General features: G+C 43.7%; 1 protein-coding gene across 1 annotated transcript in view; it reads left to right on the top strand.

The window, feature by feature from the left end:
• Positions 1-27,321, top strand: part of LOC144493855 (frizzled-3) — a 128,537-nt gene that overhangs the window by 91,433 nt on the left and 9,783 nt on the right. The window contains exon 6 of the mRNA XM_078213424.1: positions 22,422-22,570. Coding sequence (XP_078069550.1) covers positions 22,422-22,570 — 149 coding nt within the window. The remainder of the gene's footprint in view (positions 1-22,421; positions 22,571-27,321) is intronic.

Raw genomic sequence — 27,321 nt, 5'->3', positions numbered from 1 at the left:
CTCTCTCAACCAGCGGTGAAATAAATTAACTTATAATCTCCGCAAATTGTTTTGTGAGATGTTTCGCATCCATCTAAAAGAGCAGATTTGGTTTTAAGTCTCATCTGAAAGACATCTCCAACTATGCAGCAACCTCTCAGTAGTGCACTCAGTGCTATAGGAACATGTTTGCCATTAGATCATGGCTGATCTGTATCTTAACTCCAATTGCCTGCATTTGTTAACAGTCTCTTAGCAGCCTTGCCTGACAAAAGTTATCAATCTCAGTCTTGAAATTTTCCATTGACCTTCTACCCCCGCCAAACAGCTTTCTTGGGTGAGAAAGTTCCAGATTTTCACTATACTTTGTGTGAAGAAGTGATCCCTGATAAATTACCCCAGAGAAACTGAGCTCTAATTTTAAGATTAAGGCACCTTGTTCAGGACTTTCTAATAGATGCAATAGTTTTTGTCTTCATCCCTCCTTCAATCTCTCTCTTCCCTCTCTACAGACCTACTTCTCAAATCCTCTAAATATCTTAAGCTCTTAAGTTGGATCTACCCTTTCAGCTTCTTTATTCAAGGGAGTACAGTTTATTCCCAGCCTAGATCATGTACTGGAGACTCTGGAGTGGGGGCACAAACCCACAGCCTCATGCAAAGGTTAAGCCGTGACACACACATGTCTGTTTTTTATTTGTTCATGGGATTTGGGCATTGCTGGCTGGGCCAGCATTTATTACCCATCTGTGAGGGCATTTAAGGGTCAACCACATTGCTGTGGGTCTGGAGTCACATGTAGGCCAGACCAGGTAAGGGTGTCAGATTTCTTCCCTAAAGGATGTTCGTGAACCAGATGGGTTTTTACAACGATCGACAATGATTTCATAATCATCATTAGACTTTTAATTCCAGATTTTTTTATTGAAATCACATTTCACCATTTGCTGCAGTGGGATTCAAGCCTGGGTCCCCAGAGCATTACCCTGAGTCTTTGGATTACTAGTCCAGTGACAGTGCCACTAAACCACGGCCTCCCCTATGATGGTTTGATGGTATACAGTAACTACTCCTATTTTGCTGTTGTGGTTTTTGATATTGTCTAATCTCCTTGCTTGAGTGTAATTCAGAGGGAAAAAGCTTCAATCTCCTCCATGTTTTAATCTCCTTTTTCATAATGATGTCAAAACACCAACAATTATTAACAAACAATGTCAAATTGGACCCTTCTATTTAAAAAAAAAGTCACTTCTCTTGCAATTGCTGTGCTGTTATTAATCATCTGCTAATGTCACTTGTAATTTACAAAGGTTAGAATTGTCTAATCCGCTTTGTTGTTGGTGTGGTGGACAGAAGGGGCACAGTGATAGGAAACTACAACTTTATTATATGGAAAACCAAGCTGAATGATTGAAACACCAGGGGTGAAAAGATTAAAAGGCGGAGGTCAATCAGCAATTGAATGATATTTTTAGATTTTAAAAGCTACAATTTGAAGGAGGGGGGAAGACCCAGGATAAATAGGAATTGCCTCAACTATGAACTCCTGGGAAAGAATGAGTGAGAGTAGGTAGGTGTGATGAGCCTCATTTCCACTGAAGATGGAAAGTATAAGCAGGAGTATTTAGGATATGAATACTCAATTCATAGGAGGAATAAGAAAAGATAATTCTGAGTGCTAATGACCACACTGTAGAAAGAAATAGATGGTGATTTACATTTATTATGTGATGCAACGCAGTTCAGAAGTCATCTTACATAACTTGACTTCCATTAATATCAAGTTGTTTAGCATGTATACTAATAGCTGGTGCAAGGATAAAGGGGAGGCAATGGCCTGGTGGTATTATTGCTAGACTATTAATCCAGAAACTCAGCTAATGTTCTGGGGATCCGGGTTCGAATCCTGTCATAACAGATGGTGGAATTTGAATTCAATAAAAATAATCTGGAATTAAGAATCTACTGATGACCATGAAACCATTGTCGATTGTCGGAAAAACCCATCTTTTTCACTAATGTCCTTTAGGGAAGGAAATCTGGCATCCTTACCTGGTCTGGCCTACATGTGACTCCAGAGCTACAGCAATCTGGTTGACTCTCAATTGCCCTCCAAGGGCAAGTATAGATGGGCAATAAATGCTGGCCAGTCAGCGATGGCCATGTCCCACGAATGAATGAAAAAAAAGATTGCCAATAGCTGTGTTGACAACTCATGGTATTTCTGTGATAAGCATTTGTTGATATTGTGACGATACTGTGCCTTTAAGAAATGTATATGTGTCACATTTCTTGTGCAGGATCTGTTGTAGCAGTTTGTTTTATCATCAGTGCAGTTTTGACGGTGACTAACAGCACTGTTACTGTAGCAGCATAATTGGTAGAATGTTTGTTTTAATCTGGACTAATGCTGTTCTATTGTTCTTAGTGTTACAATGGGGTTTTGCAGAGTAGAAATTGATTGGTGATTGGGTGGAGCTAGGCTTACATAGAGAAAGCCAGTTCAGTTGCTTTTTGGGAGCTATAGAAAGAAGAGGTAGCTCTGTGTCTCTGGAGATTAGGATCTGCCAGAGCTCTGCTGTTTGAGGATATATTTTTCTCTGAGAGTCTGTGTACAAGAATCAGAAGACTAATGTGGAACTAGATCTCTGTCCAGAGGTGTGAAAAGGCTGGAAATCTAGCATCTACATAAGCACATCTGCTTTTGGTGCTAACTGGTTCTGAAAAAGGGATTTATATTTATGGAGATGCTGCTAAATTGGAATAATGGAGATGGATGGCTATTGAGAATTATACTTCATTTATGTTTAAGCATTTTTGTTGGTAAAGGTTGTGCTAATTCCTTTGGTTATATTCTAATTGTGTTCTTCAATAAAGTTTGTTTTGATTCAATTGACTCGTTTCCTCACAGGTCAATTGAATCATACCTGGAGCGAAACACCTTACGCTCACGCTAATTCCCAAATCAAAAGTAAAGGTTGGGGTCTAGGCTAACTTCATAATATACTTTAGAGTTTCTGATCTAGTCCTTAATAATATATTGCTGTGGTGCTGTATAAGCAGAGAAATGAGATTGAGTGGACTGCAGTTTCTGCCTCCTTTTTTATACTCTATCCTTAAAGTTACATAGCCAATGCTCAGAATGGACCAGGCAAGCCCAAATTCAAATTCCAATTAAATCCAAATCATGGAAACTACAAGAGAGACAAACAAGATCAAAGCTGACAAGATAAGGCATTGCATTCCAACTTGGGCTTGATTTGGCGGGTCTAGCGGCACGGTAGCACAGTGGTTAGCACTGCTGCTTCACAGCTCCAGGGTCCCGGGTTCGATTCCCGGCTCGGGTCACTGTCTGTGTGGAGTTTGCACATTCTCCTCGTGTCTGCGTGGGTTTCCTCCGGGTGCTCCGGTTTCCTCCCACAGTCCAAAGATGTGCGGGTTAGGTTGATTGGCCAGGTTAAAAATTGCCCCTTAGAGTCCTGGGATGTGTAGGTTAGAGGGATTAGTGGGTAAAAATATGTGGGGGTAGGGCCTGGGTGGGATTGTGGTCGGTGCAGACTCGATGGGCCGAATGGCCTCCTTCTGCACTGTAGGGATTCTATGATTTGGATGCTTGATCTTAGCCTTTATAATCTACAAATCTTAATTCCCACATTTGGCTTGAGTGAAGCCGACTGATACTTGTTGTTAAGCTCAATTAGACAGAGCTGGAATGTGCGTCAGCCCAGTTTGCAAAAGAAAGCAAAGTGAGTCCAGCCGATAGTCTTATTATATTGAAGTGAGGGGCAAATGACAGTATACTGATTAAACTCAACGGCAGAAACCAGATTACCCTGAGAGTATCAAATGCAGAGCGTAAAGCCCAGCTGCAGCAATTTATTTACGGACTTGGTGAATTGCTCCTTTGGAGAGCCAGCGCAGACATAGAAACGTAGAAAATAGGAGTAAGAATAAACTATTCAGCCCTTCGAGTCTTCTCCACCATTCATTATCTCTGTGGCTGATCGTTCAACTCAACAACCTATTCTCGCTTTCCCCCATATCATTTGGTCCCCTTAGCCTCAAGAGCTATATCTAACTCTTAGTTGAAAACATACAATGTTTTGGCCTCAACTGCTTTCTGTGGTAGAGAATTCCACAGCTCATCTCTCTCTGGGTAAAGAAATTTCTCCTCAGTTCAGTCCTAAATGGTTTACCCTGTATCCTTCGACTGTGACCCCTGGTTCTGGATTGCCCTGCCAGTGGGAATATCCTCCCTGCATCTACCCCATCCAGTTCTGTATTTCTATGAGTTCCCCCCCTCATTATTCTAAACTCCAGCGGATAAATTCCTAACTGACTCAATCTCTCCTCATACGTCAGTCCATCCATTCCAGGAATCAGTAAACCTGGTAAACCTTTGCTGCGCTCTCTCCATAGCAAAAACATCCTCCGAGAAGGAGACCAAATCTGCACACAGTATTCCAGGTATGATCTTACCAAGGCCTTATATAACTGCAGCAAGACATCCCTGCCACTGTACTCGAATCCTCTCACTATGAAGGCCAAAATACACCACCTGCTGCACCTGCACGCTTACCTTCAGCGAACGGCGTACAAGGACACCCAGATCTCATCGCACGTTGCCATCTCAATCTATAGCCATTCAGATAATAATCCGCCTTCATGTTTTTGCTACTAAAGTAGATAACCTCATGTTTATTCACATTATATTGCATCAGCCACATGTTTGCCCATTCAACTTGTCCAAATCATACTCAAGTGTTCTGCTAGCTCCTCACAGCTCACCGACCCACCAAGCTTTGAATCATCTGCAAATTTGTAGATATTACATTTAGCTCCCTCATCTAAATCATCAATATACATTATGAATAGCTGGGGTCCTAGCAGTGATTCCTGTGGTACCCCACTGTTCACTGCCTGCCACTTGGAAAAAGACCTGTTTACTCTTACTCATTGTTTCCTGTCTGCCAAGCTGTTTTCTATCCATCTCAATATACCACCCCCAGTCCCATGTGTTTTAATTTTATACTCTGATCTCTTATGTGGGACCTTGTTGAAAATTTTCTGTAAGTTTAAAGTCCAAATAAACCATAACCACTGGCTCTCCCTCATCAAATCTACTAGTTATAGTCTCAAATAATTCCAGTCAAGTATGATTCCCTGTTGTAAATCCTTGCTGACTGTCTGATCCTGCCACTGTTTTCCAAGTGCTCTGCTATTAAATATTTTATAATGGACATAAACGACATTTTCCCCACTACCGATGTTTGGCTGACTGGTCTATAATTCCCTGTTTTCTCTCTAGCCACACCTCCCCCCACTTTAAAGACATGATTTTATGAATGACATCCTTTGTGCTGTAATCATTCTGTAATTCTATGGCTGCTAATATTTCAATAAAACTGAGACTTTTTGACAGGACAAAGGAAAGGGAGATTGTTCTGGTTTAGAGAATGCAGTAACGTACTCTTCTTTCCCTCCATTCAATAGATAGAGGAGGGAATGGTCTAAATGAGAACTGTAAGTAAGAAGCTGTTACAGCAGAGAGACATCTTGCGTTATGATTCTTTTATCTCTGCCTCCCCCTGCCAACACCACACAGCACCCATCCCCACCCCCAAAATCTCTGGAAAATATTTGTAATGAGCTTTTTTATTTTCATTCATGGAATGTGACCATCATTCGCAAGGCCAGCATTTGTGGCCATCTCCAAATTAGTTTGCACAGGTGCTGATGAGCTGCCACCTTGACCTGTTGCAGTCCACGTGATGTAGGTACACCACATTGCTGTTAGGGAGGGAGTTCGAGGAATTTGGCCCAGTGACTGTACATGAACGACAGTGGTTCTAAGTCAGGGTGGTATGCAACTTGGGAGTGGAACACGTGCCCCGATGTTAGTGAGGAGGACTTTGTAGGGTTTCTTTGGGCAGGGTGTGTTTTGCAATTTCTGGCACTTAGGCAGTTGCTGGGAAGTTTTATTATTTAACTATTTAACTTTTCTGTAGTGGTTTTGATATAACTTGATATTTTGATAGACCATTTCAGAGGGCAACTAAAAATCCTCTCAACCTCATTGCTGTGGGACTGGAGTCAGATGTAGACCAGATTTGGTAAGCACCACAGATTTCCTTTCCGACAGGACATGAGTGAATTGGATGGATTTTTATGGAAGTACAGTAGTTTCATGGTTATCACTCTGATGTTAGTATTGTATTCCTTATTTCATTTATTATTTAAATTTAAATGCTCGCACTCGCCATGGTGAAATATGAACTTAAGTCACTGGAGCTTTAGTCCAAGCATCTGGATCACTAGTCCAATAATATTACTTTCATTCATAGCATTACTATTATTATTTCCATAATTTTGCACAAAGCTACTCTTGAGTTAGAATCATTGTCTGCTCCTCTCACAATGTTATCTTGTTATCACAATGTCACCAGTCTCCTTCGCCACAATGGGCGCTGTTTCTAAACATCCACAGATATATCGAACAAACTCCCTGTGCTGATATAACACTTCTGAAAACGGAATCATCAACCAATACAGGATGACTCCAAAGCCATTTGCATTAATTTGTATAATAGCATCTTGTTGTTCAATGTGTTCAAGTGCCAACTCTCATTAGATTTACTCACTGTCATTAATCACCATGTCAGTATTCTAAGGAAATGGCAGTCATGCTGAATAATTGCTTTGCATCAGCATTTATAGTGGAGAGACGGCTCAATAGGCCAGAAATCCCAAGGAAATGAATATTGTATCAGGGACAGAAATTCACCAAAATTATCAAGGAAATGCTGCAGTTTAAGAAAGGTGACAGAGGGAAAGCAGGGAATTATAGACCAGTTAACGTAACATCTATTAAGGACATTACTAGAGTCCTGTGACTGAACACTTGAAACATTTCAGCAGTTCAGAGAGAGGCAGCACAGATTTATAAATGGCTGGCCCTGTCAGGTGAACCTGGTGAAAAGATGGCTAAAGCAGTGGACAGAGGACTGCCTATGGATAAAATCTGTGTGGATTTCCAGAAGGCATAATTCCTAAAATCACTGGTAATAAACCATAAGTTGAAGCTCACGGATCTAAAGGTAAATTGTCCACCTGCTTGTGAAATTGGTTGAAGGGGAGAGGACAGATAGTAGGGATAATGTAGGTGCCCAGATTGGCAGAATCTTATTAGCAGTGTCCTGCAAGGATCCGTGTTAGCCTCAACTCTTTGCTATTCATTAATAATATAGAAGATGGGATAGAAAGCCACTTATCCAAATTTGCTGATGACACAAAAATAGGCAGCATTGTAAGCAGTGTAGATGGAAGTATAAATGTACAAAGAGGCATTGGTAGATTGTGAATGGGACAAACAGTAGGAAATTGCTGTATCATTTTGTACCTAAAAAAACCCAGGATGCTTTCTTATGGTGAAAGGCTAGTCATCTAAAGAAACATGGGAGTCCAAGTTCACAAATCATTAAAATGTCAAACAAGTACAGAAAATAATCAAAATGGGATGCTGACCTTTATATCGTGAAGTGTAAAATAGAATGGGGTAGAAGTCCTGATTTGGTTATACAAAGTCCTGGTAGGCCACACCTGAAGTACAGTGGCGAGCTGTTCTGTGCATCACACCTTAGGAAGGAAATATTGGCCTTGAAGGGAGTGCAGTTTAGATTCACTTAAGTAATTCCTGAGCTCTAAGAGTTGAGTTGAAAGGAGAGATTACTAAAAATAGAATTGTATTCTGTAGAATTTAGAAGGCTATGGAGTGATTTGATCAAAATATTAAGGGGAACAATTAGAATAGACGGAGAATCTATTATTTCTCTCGTGGAGCCTAGGATTAGGAGATATTGTTTACAAATTGGACACAGACCCTTCAGGGTGAAAATAGGAAACACTTCTGCATGCAGAGGGTAGAAACTTGGAATTCTCATCTACAAAGGACAATTGATGCAAGTTCAATTATTTATTTTACATCTGAAAGATTTTTGCTAACCAAATATAATAAGGAATATGGGAGAAAGTGTGGGTAAAGGGAATTAGGTTGCAGGTAAGGCATGATCTCATTGAATGGCAGAACAGTCTCGAGGGGCTTCCTCCTGTCCCTATGTTTCCAGCATTCCAAATTGGGAATGTGACAAGTTCAGTTAAGGATGAAGATCCCTCTTCTCTCCAAGAAAATGCACCAAAATCTCAGCATCAAAATCCCTCAATCAACATCTCCCACACAAAGTATCATCTGGCTATTATCACATTGCTATTGTGTGAGCTTGTATTCAAATCAGGTTTCCCAAATTACGACAGTAACTACATTTCAGAGATACTTGATTGACTGTAAAGTGGTTTGGGATGTTGTGATGCTGTATAACTGCAAGTCTTTCATTTGCTTTCAGATTTTAAATGAGTATCTGCTCTGCGTTCACAAGGCTTACTAGAGTTTTCTACGCCAGTCTTCTTTGTGGTCTTTTAGCAATCCTTAATTTCTATGGAATAATTGAGAGTTTTCTATTTCAGTCCCATTCTCACCTCAAATTGGGTTGGTTGCCTAAATTCACTTTGCATAAACCATTAGAAGCCAATATAAGAACATAAGAAATAGGAGCAGGAGTAGGCCATCTAGCCCCTCGAGCCTGCCCCGCCATTCAATAAGATCATGGCTGATCTGAAGCGAATCAGTTCCACTTACCCGCCTGCTCGCCATTTCCCTTAATTCCCTTATCGATCAGAAATCTATCTACCCGTGATTTAAACATATTCAACGAGGTAGCCTCCACCACTTCAATGGGCAGAGAATTCCAGAGATTCACTACCCCCTGAGAGAAGAAGTTCCCCCTCAACTCTGTTCTGAACCGGCCCCTACTTATTTTGAGGCTGTGCCCTCTCGTTCTGGTTTCCGTTCTAAGTGGAAAGAATCTCTCTACCTCTACCCTATCCAGCCCCTTCATTATCTTATATGTCTCTATAAGATCACCCCTCAGCCTTCTAAACTCCAACGAGTACAGACCCAATCTGTTCAACCTCTCTTCATAAGCTACACCCCTCATCTCCGGTATCAACCTGGTGAACCTTCTCTGCACTCCCTCCAAGGCCAATATATCCTTTCGCAAATAAGGGGACCAAAACTGCACACAGTACTCCAGTTGCGGCCTCACCAGTGCCTTGTATAGTTGCAGCAAGACCTCCCTGCTTTTATATTCTATCCCCCTCGCGATAAAGGCCAACATTCCATTCGCCGCCTTGATCACCTGCTGCACCTGCAGACTGAGTTTTTGCGATTCGTGCACAAGGACCCCCAGCATGATATAATTTTTCACCATTTAAATAATATTCCATTTAAATAATATAGATAGAGATTTTTATTTGACCAGTATGCTGAAAGACCAGTGTTCTTGACTACTTTGGCAGCCAGTCCCCACAGAAGTAAAGTCAGTGCATCAAGGAGAGCAAAGAAAAAGCTCCAAACTTCTTATTTGCCTGACCCTTCAAGCAGCATCTGCTCCACGTGACAAAGTCTACAGGTCATCCATTGGGCTTATCAGCCATCTCAGAATCTATCAAACCAGAGAGGTAGCAAGTCACCCTCGATCCCAATGCACTGCCTAAGATGAAAAAACATTTGTATTGGCATTAAACTTTCTTCCCAAACCATTGGGAGTTCAGCCTCGATTATTTAGTGCTGAAATTTCTGCGTTCTTAAAACATGCAGAACAATGTTATGGTATTGATCATGGGTGGCTTCACATCAATTCACATGTTCTCTAAAATATCAGCATCTGCATCAGTTCACTTGGCCAAGATGAATTGGACATTTGGGGCTTTGGATGCTGACCATGATAGATTTTCACTATGTAAGGGGAGAGAAAAAAAATGAAATTGATATACAGATCAGCCATGATCTATTTGAATGGCAGAGCAGGCTTGAGGGAGTGAATAGCTTACTCCTGGTCCTGGTAGGCTGTATCAGATAGTCTTGAGTTTTCAGTTTGTAAATGTATCCTGTTTCTAAACAGGCCAGTCCATGTTGTCTTTATTTTCTTCTCTCAATTTAAGGCTGTTTAATTCATTAAATAATCTCAACAGATGCTGCTGGCTTATGTGGAAACACATGTATATAAAAAAATAAGTTTACTTATTCTGTTCTGTTTATATCCTTAACTGTAAACGGTGGGTTAAATGGCATTGCCATTGACCAGTTTCATGCATACAGCGAGAGAGAAGGACATAAAGGCAAACAAACCAAATGGTGCAAACGTCCAACACAAAGTGCCTCTTTCCAAACCAAAGTTGGTGCAAGTGACAAGCCTTTGCCAAAGGATTTAAATGTTGTGAAAAATGCAAGACCATTGATACAGAGCTCGAGCAGCATTTAAAATGCTTATTGCTGAAACATGACACCACTGCCTTGTGCCCGTCATTGTGTGTTTATAGGAATGACTCCTTAACCACATGTCCTCACTTGTTCAAAGCAGAGAAATTGAGGAACAAATAGGAGCAGTTTGGTCACAGCTCAGGCAGAAATTATCATTGAGTGCATTCAGCCTCCCCCAAATGGATATTGCTGAGCACTTAGCAGTAGCGGTGGTGCTAAGAACCCATTGGACCCGAGCTTAAAAACTTATAGAAACCATAGAAATATATCAAATTCTAACAGGGTTAGACTGGGTGGATTCAGAAAGAAGGTTCCCAGTGGTGGAGGAATCCAGAACTAGGGGGCATGGTTTGAGGATAAAGGGTTCAGTTTTTAGAACTGAGGTAAGGAGAAGTTTCTTCACCCAGAAAGCGGAGAATGTGTGGAATTCACAACCACAGAATGTAGCTGAGGCCAAAACGTTGTGAGACTTGAAGAAGAAATTAGATGTAGCTCTTGGGGCTAGAGGGATCAAGGGCTATGGGAGGAAGGGGGATCAGGATATTGAATTTGATGATTAGCCATGATCAAAATGAATGGCAGAGCAGACTTGAAGGGCCAAATGACCTACTCCTAGTTTAAAAGAAAAAAAAAAGTTGACTTTGACATCTATTAGTCTCTGGGATGATGGACTGCTCCCAGGGTGTATGTTACACCTGTATTGAATATTGTCTGTTGTGGCTGTAGAGGGTGATTTGTCAGTAACTGCCCCTTCTGTAGCTGGCACAGATGAAAAGTGTTGGCTCGACATAGGCAAGCACACTGGGGATCCCTGCATGCGGTTGTGTTTCCATGTATGGCATTGTGTCTTGCTGGGAGATGCTCAATAGGTGGAAGCTATTTAGCTACTTTTCTTGGTTTGCGTAAGTTGCCCATGCCTTGCTATGGTCAAGGTGAGTGCTGAGAACACAAGCCTTGTACACACTGAGCTTTCTATTTTCAGTTGGTTTGCTGTTGGTCCACACTTGACTTCTCAACTTTGCTGGTAATTGTTGATCCAAGGTATGTGAAGCTAAAGAGCTTCGGAGTGAGGTTGTCAGTGTTGCTGGAGTATCTATGTGCGGTGCCATAACTTTGGTCTTCCTCACAGTCCAAGCTCCTTGTAGGCCCGGGAGAATCCATCCCCAAGCTGTTGCAAGTGAATTTCATCATGGGATGACAAAGAAGCATCATCAGCAATTTGCGAACTAGAACGTTACACGGCTTGGTCTTGGCGTGTAGTCTTGCCGTGCTTTAACAGCTTGCCATCAGCTCAGACTTGTAGGTAGACGTCTTGATTTGAATCGCTGAAAGTGTATAATAGCAGCATGGAGAAAAAGATGCCAAAGAGAGGTGGTGCCAGGGTGGCATCCCTGCTTTACCCAGCTGCTGATCTTGAAAACCCCTGCTAATGCTCCATGTAACTAATTCTGAATGTTCTCATAGTAAGACGGGATGATGCCCGGGAGCCCAGGGGGCAGCATATTTTCTCAGCACTTTATAGAGTCAGTCTTTGCTGACAAGCGAAGGCCTTGTTGAGGTCTATGAAGGCAAGGTAGAGTGGTCTGCGCTGTTCATGGCTCTTCTAGACTATAACTGCCAAAGGGAGAAAATCTGCCAGCTCTGAAGCTGCACTGAGATTTGAGATGGATGTGTGTGAGATGCCAGGATCTGTCATCTAGTCAGAGCAGCACAAACAAAGACCCTCCCCATGATATTTAACAAGGGAATATCCCTGTCATTGATGCAGACTGTCCTTGGCTCAACACGTTGCTGTACCACTGACCTAAAAAAGGACCCAGAGTTCCACACATCTTCAGTCAGCCTTTTTTAGACAGTAATGCCCAAGGTCAAAGTGCGGTGTCAAAGTAGAGCCATCTGTATACACCATTTATAACCCTGTACTCACTGCACATGGGAAACAAGATCAAAGGAGACTTGCTGGACTGAAATGGAGCCAGTTAGTGAGACCACAGGAGGACCCTACTGAACTCAAGTAAATGCTCAGCAAACAAGAGCATCAAGTCCAAGCTTGGCACTGTGCCAATCATACTGGCTGAAACTCTGAGACAGCAAACAAGTTGCTTTGAATCCAGGGATGTTTGAGGGGCATATGAAGGAATCAGGTCCAGCAGCAAGCAAATCAGATCCCCTAGCATAATGTGGAATCGTTGTGGGTGGAGATAAGGAATAGTAAGGGGAGAAAGTCACTGGTGGGCGTGGTCTATAGGCTCCCAAATAATAACTTTGAGGTGGGTCGGGCTATAAACAAGCAAATAATGGATGCGTGCAAAAACGGAACAGCAATAATCATGGGGGATTTTAACCTGCATATTGATTGGTTGACTCAAGTCGGACGCGGTGGACTTGAGGACGAGTTCTTAGAATGCTGTCGGGATAGTTTCCTCAAACAGTATGTTACAGAACCTACGAGGGAGCAAGCTATCTTGGATCTGGTCCTGTGTAATGAGACAGGTAAAATTAATGATCTACTTGTGAGGGATCCTCTTGGAATGAGTGATCACAATATGGTTGAATTTCAAATACAAATGGAGGGTGAGAAAGTAGGGTCCCAAACCAGTGTCCTCTGCTTGAACAGAGGGGAGTACAATAGGATGAGGGCAGAATTGGCTAATGTAGACTGGGAGCGCAGACTAGTTGGTAGGACAGCTGAGCAACAGTGGTGGATTTTTAAGGAGATTTTTCTCAGTACTCAGCAAAAATATATTCCTGTGATAAAAAAGGAATATAAGAAAAGGGATAACCAACCAGCCGTGGATAACTAAGGAAATAAAGGAGAGTATTAAATTAAAAACCGATGCGTACAGAGTGGCCAAAACCAGTGGGGAATGAGAAGATTGGGAAAGCTTTTAAAAACAACAAAGAACTACTAAGAAAGCGATAAAGAGAGGAAAGATAGATTATGAAACTAAACTAGCACAAAATATAAAAACTGATAGTAAAAGTTTTTACAAATATATAAAAACGAAAAGAGTAGCTAAAGTAAATTTTGGACCCTCAGAAGACGAGAAGGGAGATTTAATAATGGGAAATGAGGAAATGGCCGAGGCCTTAAACAAGTTTTTTGTGTCGGTCTTCATGGTAGAGGACACAAATAGCTTACCGAAAATTGATGGTCGTGGGACTGTAGGGGGTGAGGTCCTTTAAACGATTACTATTACTAAAGAGGTAGTGCTTGGTAGGCTAATGGGACTAAAGGTAGACAAGTCCCCGGGTCCGGATGGAATGCATCCCAGGGTACTGAAAGAAATGGCAGAAGTAATAGCAAATGCGTTGGTTGTAATTTATCATAATTCGCTGCTCTGGGGAAGTGCCGGCAGATTGGAAAACAGCTAATGTGACGCCACTGTTTAAAAAAGGAGGTAGACAAAAGGCGGGTAACTACAGGCCAGTTAGCTTAACGTCCGTAGTTGGGAAATTGCTGGAATCCATCATTAAAGAAGAAATAGCAGGACACCTGGAAAAAAAATGGTTCGATCAAACAGACGCAGCATGGATTCATGAAGGGAAAGTCGAGTTTGACGAATTTACTGGATTTTTATGAAGATGTAACGAGTGCGGTTGACAGAGGGGAACCGGTGGATGTGGTGTTTTTGGATTTCCAGAAGGCGTTCGATAAGGTGCCTCACAAAAGGTTGCTGCAGAAGATTAGGGTACACAGAGTTGGGGGTAAAGTATTAGCGTGGATTGAGGATTGGCTATCTAACAGGAAGCAGAGAGTTGGAATAAATGGGTGCTTCTCTGGTTGGCAGTTGGTGACTAGTGGCGTGCCGCAGGGATCGGTGCTGGGGCCTCAACTGTTTACCATAGACGATCTGGAGGAGGGGACCGAGTGTAGGGTAACAAAGTTTGCGGATGATACAAAGATGAGTGGGAAAGCAAATTACGTGGAGGATGCGGAAAGTCTGCAGAGAGATTTGGATAGGCTAAGTGAGTGGGCGAGGATCTGGCAGATGGAGTATAACGTTGACAAGTGTGAGGTTATCCACTTTGGAAGGAATAATAGTAAAATGGACTATTATTTAAATAGTGAAAAATTATAACATGCTACTGTGCAGAGGGACCTGGGGGTCCTTGTGCATGAATCGCAAAAACTCAGTCTGCAGGTGCAGCAGGTGATCAAGAAGGCAAATGGAATGTTGGCCTTTATCGCGAAGGGGATGGAGTATAAAAGCAGGGAGGTCTTGCTGCAATTGTACAAGGTACTGGTGAGGCCGCAACTAGAGTACTGTGTGCAATTTTGGTCCCCTTATTTGCGGAAGGATGTAATGGCCTTGGAGGGAGTACAGAGGAGGTTCACCAGTTTGATACCGGAGATGAGGGGGTTAGCTTATGAGGAGAGATTGAGTAGACTGGGCCTGTACTCATTGGAGTTTAGAAGGCTGAGGGGAGATCTTATGGAGACATATAAGATAATGAAGGGGCTAGACAGGGTAGAAGCAGAGAGATTCTTTCCACTTAGAAAGGAAACAAGAACTAGAGGACACAGCCTCAAAATAAGGGGGAGTCAGTTTAGGACAGAGTTGAGGAGGAACTTCTTCTCTCAGAAGGTAGTGAATCTCTGGAATTCTCTGCCCATTGAAGCAGTGGAATGCTACCTCGTTAAATATGTTTAAGTCACAGGTAGATAGATTTCTGATCAATAAGGGAATTAAGGGTTATGGGGAGCGGGCGGGTAAGTGGAACTAAACCACTGTCAGATCAGCCATGATCTTATTGAATGGCGGGGCAGGCTCGAGGGGCTAGATGGCCTACTCCTGCTCCTATTTCTTATGTTCTAGAGCCCAACATGGGGATGGTCATCACTCAACTTTCTCTGTTGTGCAGAGTTTGACCTTTCCATCTGCAAAGGTCAAACTCTACACAACAGAGAAGTGCTGAGTGCCATTCAGACATTCATGTCATGGGAAGTGCTGGACAGCAAACCCACCATAGAACTCAACAAGACCATTGACTGTTTTGCCAGTGGTAAAACCTCAGGAGACGATGGCAGTCCACCTGAAATCATCAGAAGTGGAAACCTGGCACTGCTGCAGCATCTTCATGAACTGTTGTGCCTTTGCTGGAAGGAAGGATTAAGACATAGAAAAATAGTCATCTTGTACAGAAACAGAAGGATCAAAGTGACTGCAGCAATTACCATCTCTCTCTGGGCACAAAGAGACAGATTCTGATCCCTCCCGGGAGGGAGTTGATGATTTAGCAGAGTGGGGTTTCAGCTACACGGTGATCATTTCGAGATTCTGCTCACACCTAGAACTTTGATTTTTCCAGTACCGGGTATTATTGGGCACCACTTGGACTACTTAATGCCAGAGAATTTTAAACATAGCAAACATTTTACTTGAATAAGATGATTTGGAGATCAGGTTAGCTGGAGAAAGCGTTTGTAAATAATGCTCACAGTCCAGCATTCCCTTTGTGATGGGTATCCCAGAACAAACAACAGGAGGTTTTGCTGTACCTGCCGTCCTCTGAGATGTTGAAGATTTGAATGGGATCGTGCTAGATTTACTGCAATTGATATTGATCCTGACAGAGAATAAGAACTGAACCAGGTCTGGATTTAGCTCACTTGTTGGTTGAATAGCCCATCAAATATCAGAGACAAAATCGCCACTTGGATTAAATGCTAATGGACTGTTAAGTCTGGTGGAACTGTACCCCGGAAGCAGCCATTACCAGCAGTAAAGGCTGAAAATTAAGAGGGACTAAATGTGGCTGGACATGTGATATACGAGAAGTAGAAATAGTTTGTCTAAAATTACTGCTGGTTTCACTAACATTTTGGGTCATTCTTTCCAATACACCTGTCAGATTGTCCAATGCCTTATTGCCCCTCTGGCTACTGTCACGTTACGCATCAAATTAAGACCACATACAGATTTGTGAAGCATGAAAGATAATTAAAGGATCAACAGCATGGGATCAGGTTTTGTCAATTTGATTCCCAAGTCCTGTTGAAGCTTGCCGCAGTTTTTTTTAGCCTGTTTCAATCCCCCCACAGATTAGAGCTGTGTTTAATAAAGATTTGAAAATACCATTGTCAATGTAAAATCCATTTAAAATAGGCTGAGGGTTAATGTTTCAAAAATTAACCCATACAGAGTTTATTATTTCTGAGGCTGACACTTCAACAGGATTTTTATTATAAAACTGCAGTCAATTTGCAGAAAGGCATTAAATCAAAACCTGTACCCAAAGCTTCTATTTGGGGTGGCTCTTCTGAAAAGAGAGGTTAGGAAAGGATATTACACGATTGGAAATTGTTAATTGGAATAAAGGCATTTTGTTGGGAATAGGAAATTTTGTTTTGTTTCCAGCCAGTGCTATGGGAATGCTTAATGCTGTGATGTGGAGATGCCGGCGTTGGACTGGGATAAGCACAGTAAGAAGTCTCACAACACCAGGTTAAAGTCCAACAGGTTTATTTGGCAGCACTAGCTTTCGGAGTCTCAGGCTCCTTCATCAGGTGAGTGAGGACTTGTGTTCACAAACAGGGCATAGACAGACACAAACTCAATTTACAAGATAATGGTTGGAATCAAGTCTTAAAGGACAGACAATGTTGAGTGGAGAGAGGGCCAAGCACAGGTTAAAGAGATGTGTATTGTCTCCAGCCAGGACAGTTAGTGAGATTTTGCAAGCCCAGGCAAGTCATGGGGGTTTCAGATAGTGTGACATAAACCCAAGATCCCGGTTGAGGCCGTCCTCATGTGTGTGGAACTTGGCTATCAATTTCTGCTCAGCGATTCTGCATTGTTGTGAAGGCCACCTTGGAGAATGCTTACTTGGAGAACTCCTGACAATCACCAGGCAGGAGTATTCCCTTCCAATCGGGGAACACTTCACCAGTCACGGGCATTCAGCCTCTGATCTTCGGGTAAGCGTTCTCCAAGGCGGCCTTCACGACACACGACAACGCAGAATCGCTGAGCAGAAATTGATGGCCAAGTTCCGCACAGATGAGGACGGCCTCAACTGGGATTTTGGGTTCATGTCACACTATCTGTAACCCCCATGACTTTCCTGGGCTTGCAAAATCTCACTAACTGTCCTGGCTGGAGACAATACACATCGCTTTAACCTGTGCTTGGCCCTCTCTCCACTCACATTGTCTGTACCTTTAAGACTTGATTACCTGTAAAGACTCGCATTCCAACCATTATCTTGTAAATTGAGTTTGTGTCTGTCTATGCCCTGTTTGAGAACACAAGTCCTCACTCACCTGATGAAGGAGCCTGAGACTCCGAAAGCTAGTGCTGTTGGACTTTAACCTGGTGTTGTGAGACTCCTTACCTACTGGCAGCATTAAGCATAGTATCTGAAGTAACAGGCATCAAGACCAATCCAGGATATAAGCCAGGTTCTTGCTGCAGATTTGACGTGATAATCAAGCAAGCGAAATGTGCTGGGAGATGGAGAGCCTTGTGAAAGCTCAACTCCCTGTCTCACTAGGTATGGATCCTGCCTCTGTGGCACAGAATGATATTGTCTGCTACATCAAAGCCTTGAATTGTATGCTCTACACCATGATGGTCAGGAATAATCAGAAACAATTACTCCCCACCTCCCCTTCTTTACTCTCAACCTACAGTCATGTGATGATCTCAAAGGCATATTGAGAAAAACATCCTCTGCTGCACACAACATCATTGATCCATCGGTGCCTGAACTATAGGATGAAATTCTCAGCACATTTAGCAGGTAGACATTACAGTGACATGTGTCTTTGAATAGCTCAGCAGGGTAATGCCAAAGTGGAAGTTCCCTTACCAGGTGATCTATAACACATTCTGATGTTGGAGAAATACAACAATTTACCCATTCGCATACCCCTGAGAATTGAGATGTGTCTAACTTAATAAGGCAGGTGAGGATTCTGTCAAGACACCCTATAGTATACCACAAGTGGCTTGGATTGACCAATGATCTGATACCCTCACTGTGTTTCAGTTACCTTGATGAATCTTGTAGGGAAACACATGACCTGCTGCTCTACAGGATAGTGCATTGGTCAGTCAGTACTTTGCATATCCAGTTCTCCGGTCATTGTTTTGGCAAAAGAAAATTGTAGCTGGAATAACTATTCATGTATTTTTGTGCTTTCTTCTTTCCCCTGTACACAACTTTTCACAATCTAAGTAAGTAGCCCCTTTCCAAACCTGTTGTGATGTCTGACTGTAATTGGTGATTGGGCAACGCATACAAGTGTTGGCCAGCCTCGGTTACTGGGAGATCATGTGGAAAATTCAGTCGGGAAGTCAGTCAACATGGTTTTGTGGTTCAGCATGCACTGGAGCACTGTGCCTGTTCGGTATCTATAGAATAGAATCTCTACAGTGCAGAAGGAGGCCATTCAGCCCATTGAGTCTGCACCAACACTCCGAAAGAGCACTCTATCTAGGCCCATTCCCTCGCCCTATCCCGTAGCCCCGCTCGTGGTCAATCCACCTAACCTGCACATCTTTTGGACACTAAGGTGCAATTTAGCATGGCCGGGTGAACCTGCTGTACCACTCAGTTTACATCATCATGGTTGTTCATCTATCTCAATATCACTTTCCTGTACTATCCCATATCCCTTGTTGTCATTAATATCTAGAAATCTATATGTCTTGAACATGCTCAATACATCTTCTAATGTGAGCTCTGGGAGCTTCTGGGAAACAGGTGGAGCACGTAAAGTGATGGTTGTAGTCCATTGATGCATCTTGTGCTGAGTGGGTTAGGCAGCTGTTGTAACAAATAGCAGTTAATGTCCAACACCTGTCTTTGCCAGAGGCTTTGGTGCTAATTATTGACAGGTTTGAATTGCATTGTCTCCTGCTACATTTGAAAACACCTTTAAATCAAACGTGTATTGGGAATGTTTCACCTTTGTTCATCTTCCCTGTAGCCTTTTTAATAGAATTGATTATACATGGAGACTTGCATCATGAAGTATTATCTACAGTCTGATGAAGTATTCAGGATAAAAATATATTGCATACAGCTTCCTGGTTCTAGACACAAGTACCTAGTGCTATCAGTTGTGTTTTGATGCCAGTTACATGGTAGAGGAAGCCAAATGGCCAAGAATGGATTCGTGAAGGGCAAGTCTTGCCTCACAAATTTGATTGAATTTTTTGAGGAGGTAACTAAGTGTGTTGATGAAGGTAGAGCAGTTGATGTCATATACATGGATTTTAGTAAGGTGTTTGATAAGGTTCCCCATGGTCGGTTCATGAAGAAAGTAAGGAGGTGTGGGATAGAGGGAAATTTGGCTGATTGGATAAGTAACTGGCTATCTCATAGAAGTCATGATGTGGAGATGCCGGCGTTGGACTGGGGTAAGCACAGTAAGAAGTCTCACAACACCAGGTTAAAGTCCAACAGGTTTATTTGGTAGCAATTTTGGTAGGACAAATTTGCTACCAAATAAACCTGTTGGACTTTAATCTGGTGTTGTGAGACTTCTTACTGTATCTCATAGAAGACAGAGGGTGGTGGTGGATGGAAAATTTTCAGACTGGAGACCAGTTACTAGCGGTGTACCACAAGGATCAGTGCTGGGTCCTCTGCTATTTGTGATTTTTATCAATGACTTGGAGGAGGGGGCTGAAGGGTGGATCAGTAAATTTACAGATGACACCAAGATTGGTGGAGTCGTGGATGAGGTGGAGGGCTGTTGTAGGCTGCAAAGAGACATTGATAGGATGCAGAGCTGGGCCGAAAAATGGCAGATGGAGTTTAACATTGATAAGTGCGAGGTGATTCATTTTGGTAGGACAAATTTGAATGCGGATTACAGGGTGAAAGGTAGGGTCCTGAGGAATGTGGAGGAACAGAGAGATCTTGGGGTTCATAGCCACAGATCTCTGACGGTTGCCACTTAACAGGGGGTTTGAGTTTAAGAACCGTGGGGTTATGCTGCAACTGTACAGGACCTTGGTGAGACCACATTTGGAATATTGTGTGCAGTCCTGGTCACCTCACTATAAGAAGGATGTGGAAGCACTGGAAAGAGTGCAAAGGAGATTTACCAGGATGCTGCCTGGTTTGGAGGGTAGGTCTTATGAGGAAAGGTTGAGGGAGCTGGGGCTTTTCTCTTTAGAGCGAAGGAGGTTGAGAGGCGACTTAATAGAAGTTTATAAGATGATGAGGGGGATTGATAGAGTGGACGTTCAGAGACTATTTCCTCGGGTGGATGTAGCTGTTACTAGGGGGCATGGTGGGAGATGTAGGAGGGATGTACGAGGTAGGTTCTTTACTCAGAGAGTGGTTGGGGTGTGGAATGGACTGCCTGCTGTGATAGGGGAGTCAGACACTTTAGGAACTTTCAGGCGGTTATTGGATAGGCACATGGAGCACACTAGGGAGTGGGACAGCTTGATCTTGGTTTCGGAAAAGGTTCGGCACAACATCGTGGGCCGAAGGGCCTGTACTGTGCTGTACTGTTCTATGTTCTAATAATGTGAATGGTGTTTGCTTTTGTTGTGGGGCCTAGGATACTGTAACCATGTTTCTCCATAATTATTTTACCCTTCCTCACTGATGAACTTTCTTGCATTTGCTGAGGCAGCAGCCAGTTTTCAGCTCCCCATTATATAATAAATACTATAGTTACAGGGGAATGACCTACCTGAGTGATTTGGGTAGAAGACTCCAGTGCAATGAGTTCTAGATACCTGCAGAATTAATGGCACAATTGGATGTTGGATCCACTTTAAATGTCCTTCAGACACTGCCGTCAGGTAACCGATTATTGAGTTCTTTGTTTCAGTAATTGCAGGGTCAAAGCAGCCTCTGCTGTTGATGGCTAGAAGAGGAAGCCTGAAACTTTTTTATAGAATCCCTACAGTGCAGAAGGAGGCCATTCGGCCCATTGAGCCCACAGCAACAAAGATCCCATCCAGGCCCTATCCCTGTAACCCCGGGCGGCACGTTGGAAAAGTGGTTAGCACTGCTGCTTCACAGCGCCAGGGACCTGGGTTCGATTCCCAGCTTGGGTCACTGTCTGTGTGGAGTTTGCACATTCTCCTCGTGTCTGCGTGGGTTTCCTCCGGGTGCTCCGGTTTCCTCCCACAGTCCAAAGATGTGCGGGTTAGGTTGATTGGCCATGCTAAAATTGCCCCTTAGTGTCCTGGGATGTGTAGATTAGAGGGATTAGCGGGTAAAATATGTAGGGATATGGGGGTAGGGCCTGGGTGGGATTGTGGTCGGTGCAGACTTGATGGGCGAATGGCCTCTTTCTGTACTGTAGGGTTTCTATGATTTCTAATCCCCTGACAATGGACAATTTATCATGGCCAATCCACCTAAGTCTATTTTTGGACTTGTCCCCTAAGATTCTTTGGAGGCAAATGACTTTGCATTTACTTTATACACAAAAGTCCTGAGTTACTGCTGAGGTCCATAGAAACTTTATTCATTTATCCATCTCCTATTTGGAAAATTAATTTGGAAAATTAATAAATGTAATGAATAGAAGCCAATATTAATTTAATTATTGACGGCTGTACTTTCCTCTTCGCTAATTTTGACAAAAACAGAGTTTAGAAAAAATATTTTATTTGTGCATTTTGCTGAAATTGGGGGACGTTACACCCTACACTCCTTAAAGGTTCAAGTACATGCGCTACAGTGAGAGGTAGGGAGGCACAATGTGCTGGTTAGGTGCATTGGCCATGCTAAATTCTCCCTCGGTGTACCCAAACAGGTGTGGAGTGTGGCGACTAGGGGATTTTCACAGTAACTTCATTGCAGTGTTAATGTAATCCTACTTGTGACTAATAAATGAACTTTAACTTTGTTCTGAGGCTGGGATATGGCATTGTGTAGGAGGATGCAGCATGGTCGTGTGTTGTGGAATGGGATGTGTAATAGTGTCCATAATGGAAAAATGTAAATTAATGCACGAGTGTGAGCCTTAATTAGAATAAAATTATTCTATCCTCTGAGTTGGCTGCAAAATTCCACAATATGCCAACATGTATATTCTTAATCTTTAAAAATACCATGTCTCATTATTCCCGTCTCTCATCAGGTCACCCAGGTGAGCCGCCCCGATCTTATTCTCTTCCTCATGAAGTACCTGATGGCTCTGATTGTTGGAATTCCCTCTGTGTTCTGGGTTGGCAGCAAGAAGACCTGCTTTGAATGGGCCAGCTTCTTCCATGGGCGCAAGAAAAAAGAGTGAGTCTGCTTTTTTGTGCTGCATTCCCTTGCACTCCTCAGCTGTACTCTTTCTGCACTACCTGCCACACATTTGCACCTTATTCTAGCTAGCTCTTCATTGTGAAACACTGCATCAGAGTCACTGAGAGAAGAGAAACAGATGACCATAAATATACATGTTTTGTTCTTGGGGGGGGGGGGGGGGGGGGGGGGGGTGAACTGGGGACCAAAAGAGAGAATGCTGGACAATCTCAGCAGGTCTGGCAGAATCTCTAAGGAAAGAAAAGAGCTGATGTTTCGAGTCCAGGTGATGCTTTGCCAAAGCTGAACAGGGGAAGTTGGTGTTTTGACTCGTTTCTTTTTTTTTTGGGGGGTCTTGCTGCCTCATTTCTATAGCAGAGAGCCAGATCCCACTCGTGCCGAGGTATGTTTTGAGTTTCGGCAACCCGTTGGGGTAGTTAAGAGCACTGAAAGTGTCCGAGTAAGTGGTGAGTGATGATATTCATCTAACACACCTCCTTTTGTGATGGGAGTAATTCTAGTGATCTTGTGTGACTTCAGTTTCAGTACAGGTCACTCCCGCTGTTATTCATTCATTGCATTGGGTTGCTGTGGTTTTATGGTACAACCACATATTAATTGGTGTGTGACATTTCTGATCAGGACTGACCCAAGCCCATGAGAATTGTGAATGATGGTTAGAGCATGGGGCGGCATGGTGGGACAGTGGTTAGCACTGCTCCCTCACAGCTCCAGGGATCTGGGTTCGATTCCCGGCTTGGGTCACTGTCTGTGTGGAGTTTGCACATTCTCCCCGCGTCTGTGTGGGTTTCCTCCGGGTGCTCCAGTTTCTTCCCACAGTCCAAAGAAGTGCAGGTTAGGTGGATTGGCCATGCTAAATTGCCCATAGTGACCCAGGATGTGTAGGATAGAGGGATTAGCGGGGTAAGTGTGACAGTTGGTGTCTCAGTGAGGGAGTGCTGCTCGGGCTGCAGTAGAGAGTGACAGTTGGTGTCTCAGTGTGGGAGTGCTGCTCGGGCTGCAGTAGAGTGTGACAGTTGGTGTCTCAGTGAGGGAGTGCTGCTCGGGCTGCAGTAGAGTGTGACAGTTGGTGTCTCAGTGAGGGAGTGCTGCTCGGGCTGCAGTAGAGTGTGACAGTTGGTGTCTCAGTGAGGGAGTGCTGCTCGGGCTGCAGTAGAGTGTGACAGTTGGTGTCTCAGTGAGGGAGTGTTGCTCGGGCTGCAGTGGAGAGTGACAGTTGGGGAAGTGTGGGGAAGTTTTTTGTTTTCTTTTTTTCTTGCTGGTAATGGCTTCAGGGATGGCAGTTCAGGCAGTATGCTGCATCTCCTGTGGGATGTATGTGGTGAGGAAATCCAGTAGTGTTTCAGGAGATTTTAGTTGTAAGAAGTGCATTAGATTGCAGCTTCTGGAGGAGCGTGTAAAGGAGCTGGAGGGGGAGGTAGAGGAACTCCGCATAATTCGGGAGGCGGAGGTGGAAGTTGATAGGAGTTATAGAGAAATAGTAACTCCTAGAAATGAGGCTTGGGTCAATGCCAGGAGGAGGGGTAAGAAGCAATCGGGAAGACAATCCCCTGGGGCGGTTCCCCTCCATAATAGGTTTTCGGTGCTGGAGGCTACAGTTGAGGAGGAATCAACTGAGCATAGAGAGCAGATCTCTGGGGGTGAGCCGAGTGAGAAAGCTCAGGTGGTTAGGGGCTGTAAAAGACTGGGCCTTGTGATTGGGGACTCCACAATTAAGGGGACAGATAGGAGGGTCGGAACTAAAGGTAGGGACTCAGGGTTGGTGTGTTGCCTACCAGGGGCTGGGGTCCGGGATGTGTCTGACAGGGTATTCAGGACTCTTAGGGGGGAGGGAGATAAACCACAAGTTATTGTACATGTGGGGACACACGACATAGGGAGGATAGGGGAAGGGGATATTAGGCAGGGATTTATGGAGTTGGGGTGGAAACTAAAGGCCAAGACTGACAGAGTGGTTATCTCTGGACTCTTGCCTGTACCACGGGATAGTTTAGAGAGGAATAGGGAGAGGGAAGGTTTGAATTCATGGCTGAGGGGATGGTGCAGGAGGGAGGGGTTCAGGTACTTAAGCAATTGGGGCTCGTACTGGGGAAGGTGTGACCTCTATGAGAAGGATGGTCTACACCTTAATCAGAAGGGGACCAATATCCTGGGGGGTAAATTTGCTAAGGCCATGCAGGGAGGTTTAAACTGATTCGGGGGGGGGGAGGGATCCTGAGTAGTGGGGCTGAAAGTGAGGGATGCATGGATGGGGACTGCAATGCACGGCATTGCAGAGGTGGGGTGGAGCAGGGTTTGAAATGTGTATACTTCAATGCCAGGAGTATTCGCAATAAAGTAGGTGAACTTGCAGCGTGGATCAGTACCTGGGACTTCGATGTTGTGGCTATTTCAGAGACATGGATAGAGCAGGGGCAGGAATGGATGCTGCAGGTCCCGGGGTTCAAATGTTTTAGTCGAAGTAGGGAAGGAGGTAGAAGAGGGGGAGGGGTAGCATTATTGGTCAGAGATTGTATCACAGTGTCAGAGAGGAGGTTTGATGAGGACTTATCTGTTGAGGTAGTATGGGCGGAGATTAGAAATAGGAGAGGAGAGGTCACCCTGTTGGGAGTCTTTTATAGACCTCCTAAAAGTTCTAGAGAGGTTGAGGAAAGGATTGCGGAGTCAATCCTGCTTAGGAGTGAAAGTAATAGGGCAATTGTTATGGGGGATTTTAACTTGACTAATATTGACTGGAATTGTTATAGCTCTAGCTCGTTAGAGGGGTCAGTTTTTGTTCAAAGCGTGCAGGAAGGTTTTTTGACTCAGTATGTAGACAGGCCAACTAGAGGTGAGGCTATATTGGATCTGGTGCTGGGAAATGAGCCAGACCAGGTGCTAGACTTGGAAGTTGGTGTGCATTTTGGTGATAGTGACCACAATTCGGTTACGTTCACCTTAGTGATGGAAAGGGATAGGCATGAACCTCGGGCCAGTGGTTTTAGCTGGGGGAAGGGTAATTATGAGGCTATTAGGAGAGAATTAGGAAACATAGGTTGGACTAGGAGATTACAGGGACTGGGAACGTCCGACATGTGGAGTTTTTTCAAGGAGCAGCTACTGCGAGTCTGTGATAGGTATGTCCCTGTCAGGCAAGGAGGAATTGGTAGGGCTAGGGAACCGTGGTGCACCAAAAAAGTTTCTTTGTTGGTTAAAAAGAAAAAGGAGGCTTATGTTCGGATGAGACGTGAGCACTCGGGTAGTGCACTAGAAAGCTTTAGATTGGCTAAGAGGGAGTTGAAGAGCGAGCTTAGAAGGGCTAAAAGGGGACATGAGAAGACTTTGGCGGATAGGGTTAAAGAGAATCCTAAGGCGTTCTATAGGTATGTCAAGAACAGAAGGTTGGTTAGGGCAAGTTTAGGGCCAGTTATAGATGGCAGAGGGAAGTTATGTGTGGAACCGGAGGAGATTGGTGAAGCATTGAACCAATATTTCTCTTCGGTGTTCACGCAAGGGGACATGAATATAGCTGAGGAGGACACTGGGTTGCAAGGGAGTAGAATAGACAGTATTACAGTTGATAACGAGGATGTGCAGGATATTCTGGAGGGTCTGAAAATAGATAAATCCCCTGGTCCGGATGGGATTTATCCAAGGATTCTCTGGGAGGCAAGAGAAGTGATTGCAGAGCCTCTGGCTCTGATCTTCAGGTCGTCGTTGGCCTCTGGTATAGTACCAGAAGATTGGAGGTTAGCGAATGTTGTCCCATTGTTTAAGAAGGGGAACAGAGACTTCCCCGGGAATTATAGACCGGTGAGTCTCACTTCTGTTGTCGGCAAGATGTTGGAAAAAATTATAAGGGATAGGATTTATAGTTATTTGGAGAGTAATGAATTGATAGGTGATAGTCAGCATGGTTTTGTGGCAGGTAGGTCGTGCCTTACTAACCTTATTGAGTTTTTTGAGAAAGTGACCAAGGAGGTGGATGGGGGCAAGGCAGTGGACGTGGTATATATGGATTTTAGTAAGGCGTTTGATAAGGTTCACCATGGTAGGCTTCTGCAGAAAATGCAGATGTATGGGATTGGGGGTGATCTAGGAAATTGGATCAGGAATTGGCTAGCGGATAGGAAACAGAGGGTGGTGGTTGATAGTAAATATTCATCATGGAGTGCGGTTACAAGTGGTGTACCTCAGGGATCTGTTTTGGGGCCACTGCTGTTTGTAATATTTATTAATGATCTGGATGAGGGTATAGTTGGGTGGATTAGCAAATTTGCTGATGACACCAAAGTCGGTGGTGTGGTAGACAGTGAGGAAGGGTGTCGTAGTTTGCAGGAAGACTTAGACGTTGCAAAGTTGGGCCGAGAGGTGGCGGATGGAGTTTAATGCGGAGAAGTGTGAGGTAATTCACTTTGGTAGGAATAACAGATGTGTTGAGTATAGGGCTAACGGGAGGACTTTGAATAGTGTGGAGGAGCAGAGGGATCTAGGTGTATGTGTGCATAGATCCCTGAAAGTTGGGAATCAAGTAGATAAGGTTGTTAAGAAGGCATATGGTGTCTTGGCGTTTATTGGTAGGGGGATTGAATTTAGGAGTCGTAGCGTTATGTTGCAACTGTACACAACTCTGGTGCGGCCGCACTTGGAGTACTGTGTGCAGTTCTGGTCCCCACATTACAGGAAGGATGTGGAGGCTTTGGAGAGGGTGCAGAGGAGGTTTACCAGGATGTTGCCTGGTATGGAGG

Source organism: Mustelus asterias, chromosome 5, assembly GCF_964213995.1.
Source record: "Mustelus asterias chromosome 5, sMusAst1.hap1.1, whole genome shotgun sequence".
Taxonomy (NCBI): Eukaryota; Metazoa; Chordata; class Chondrichthyes; order Carcharhiniformes; family Triakidae; genus Mustelus; species Mustelus asterias.
This window is presented reverse-complemented; position numbering and strand designations above follow the sequence as displayed.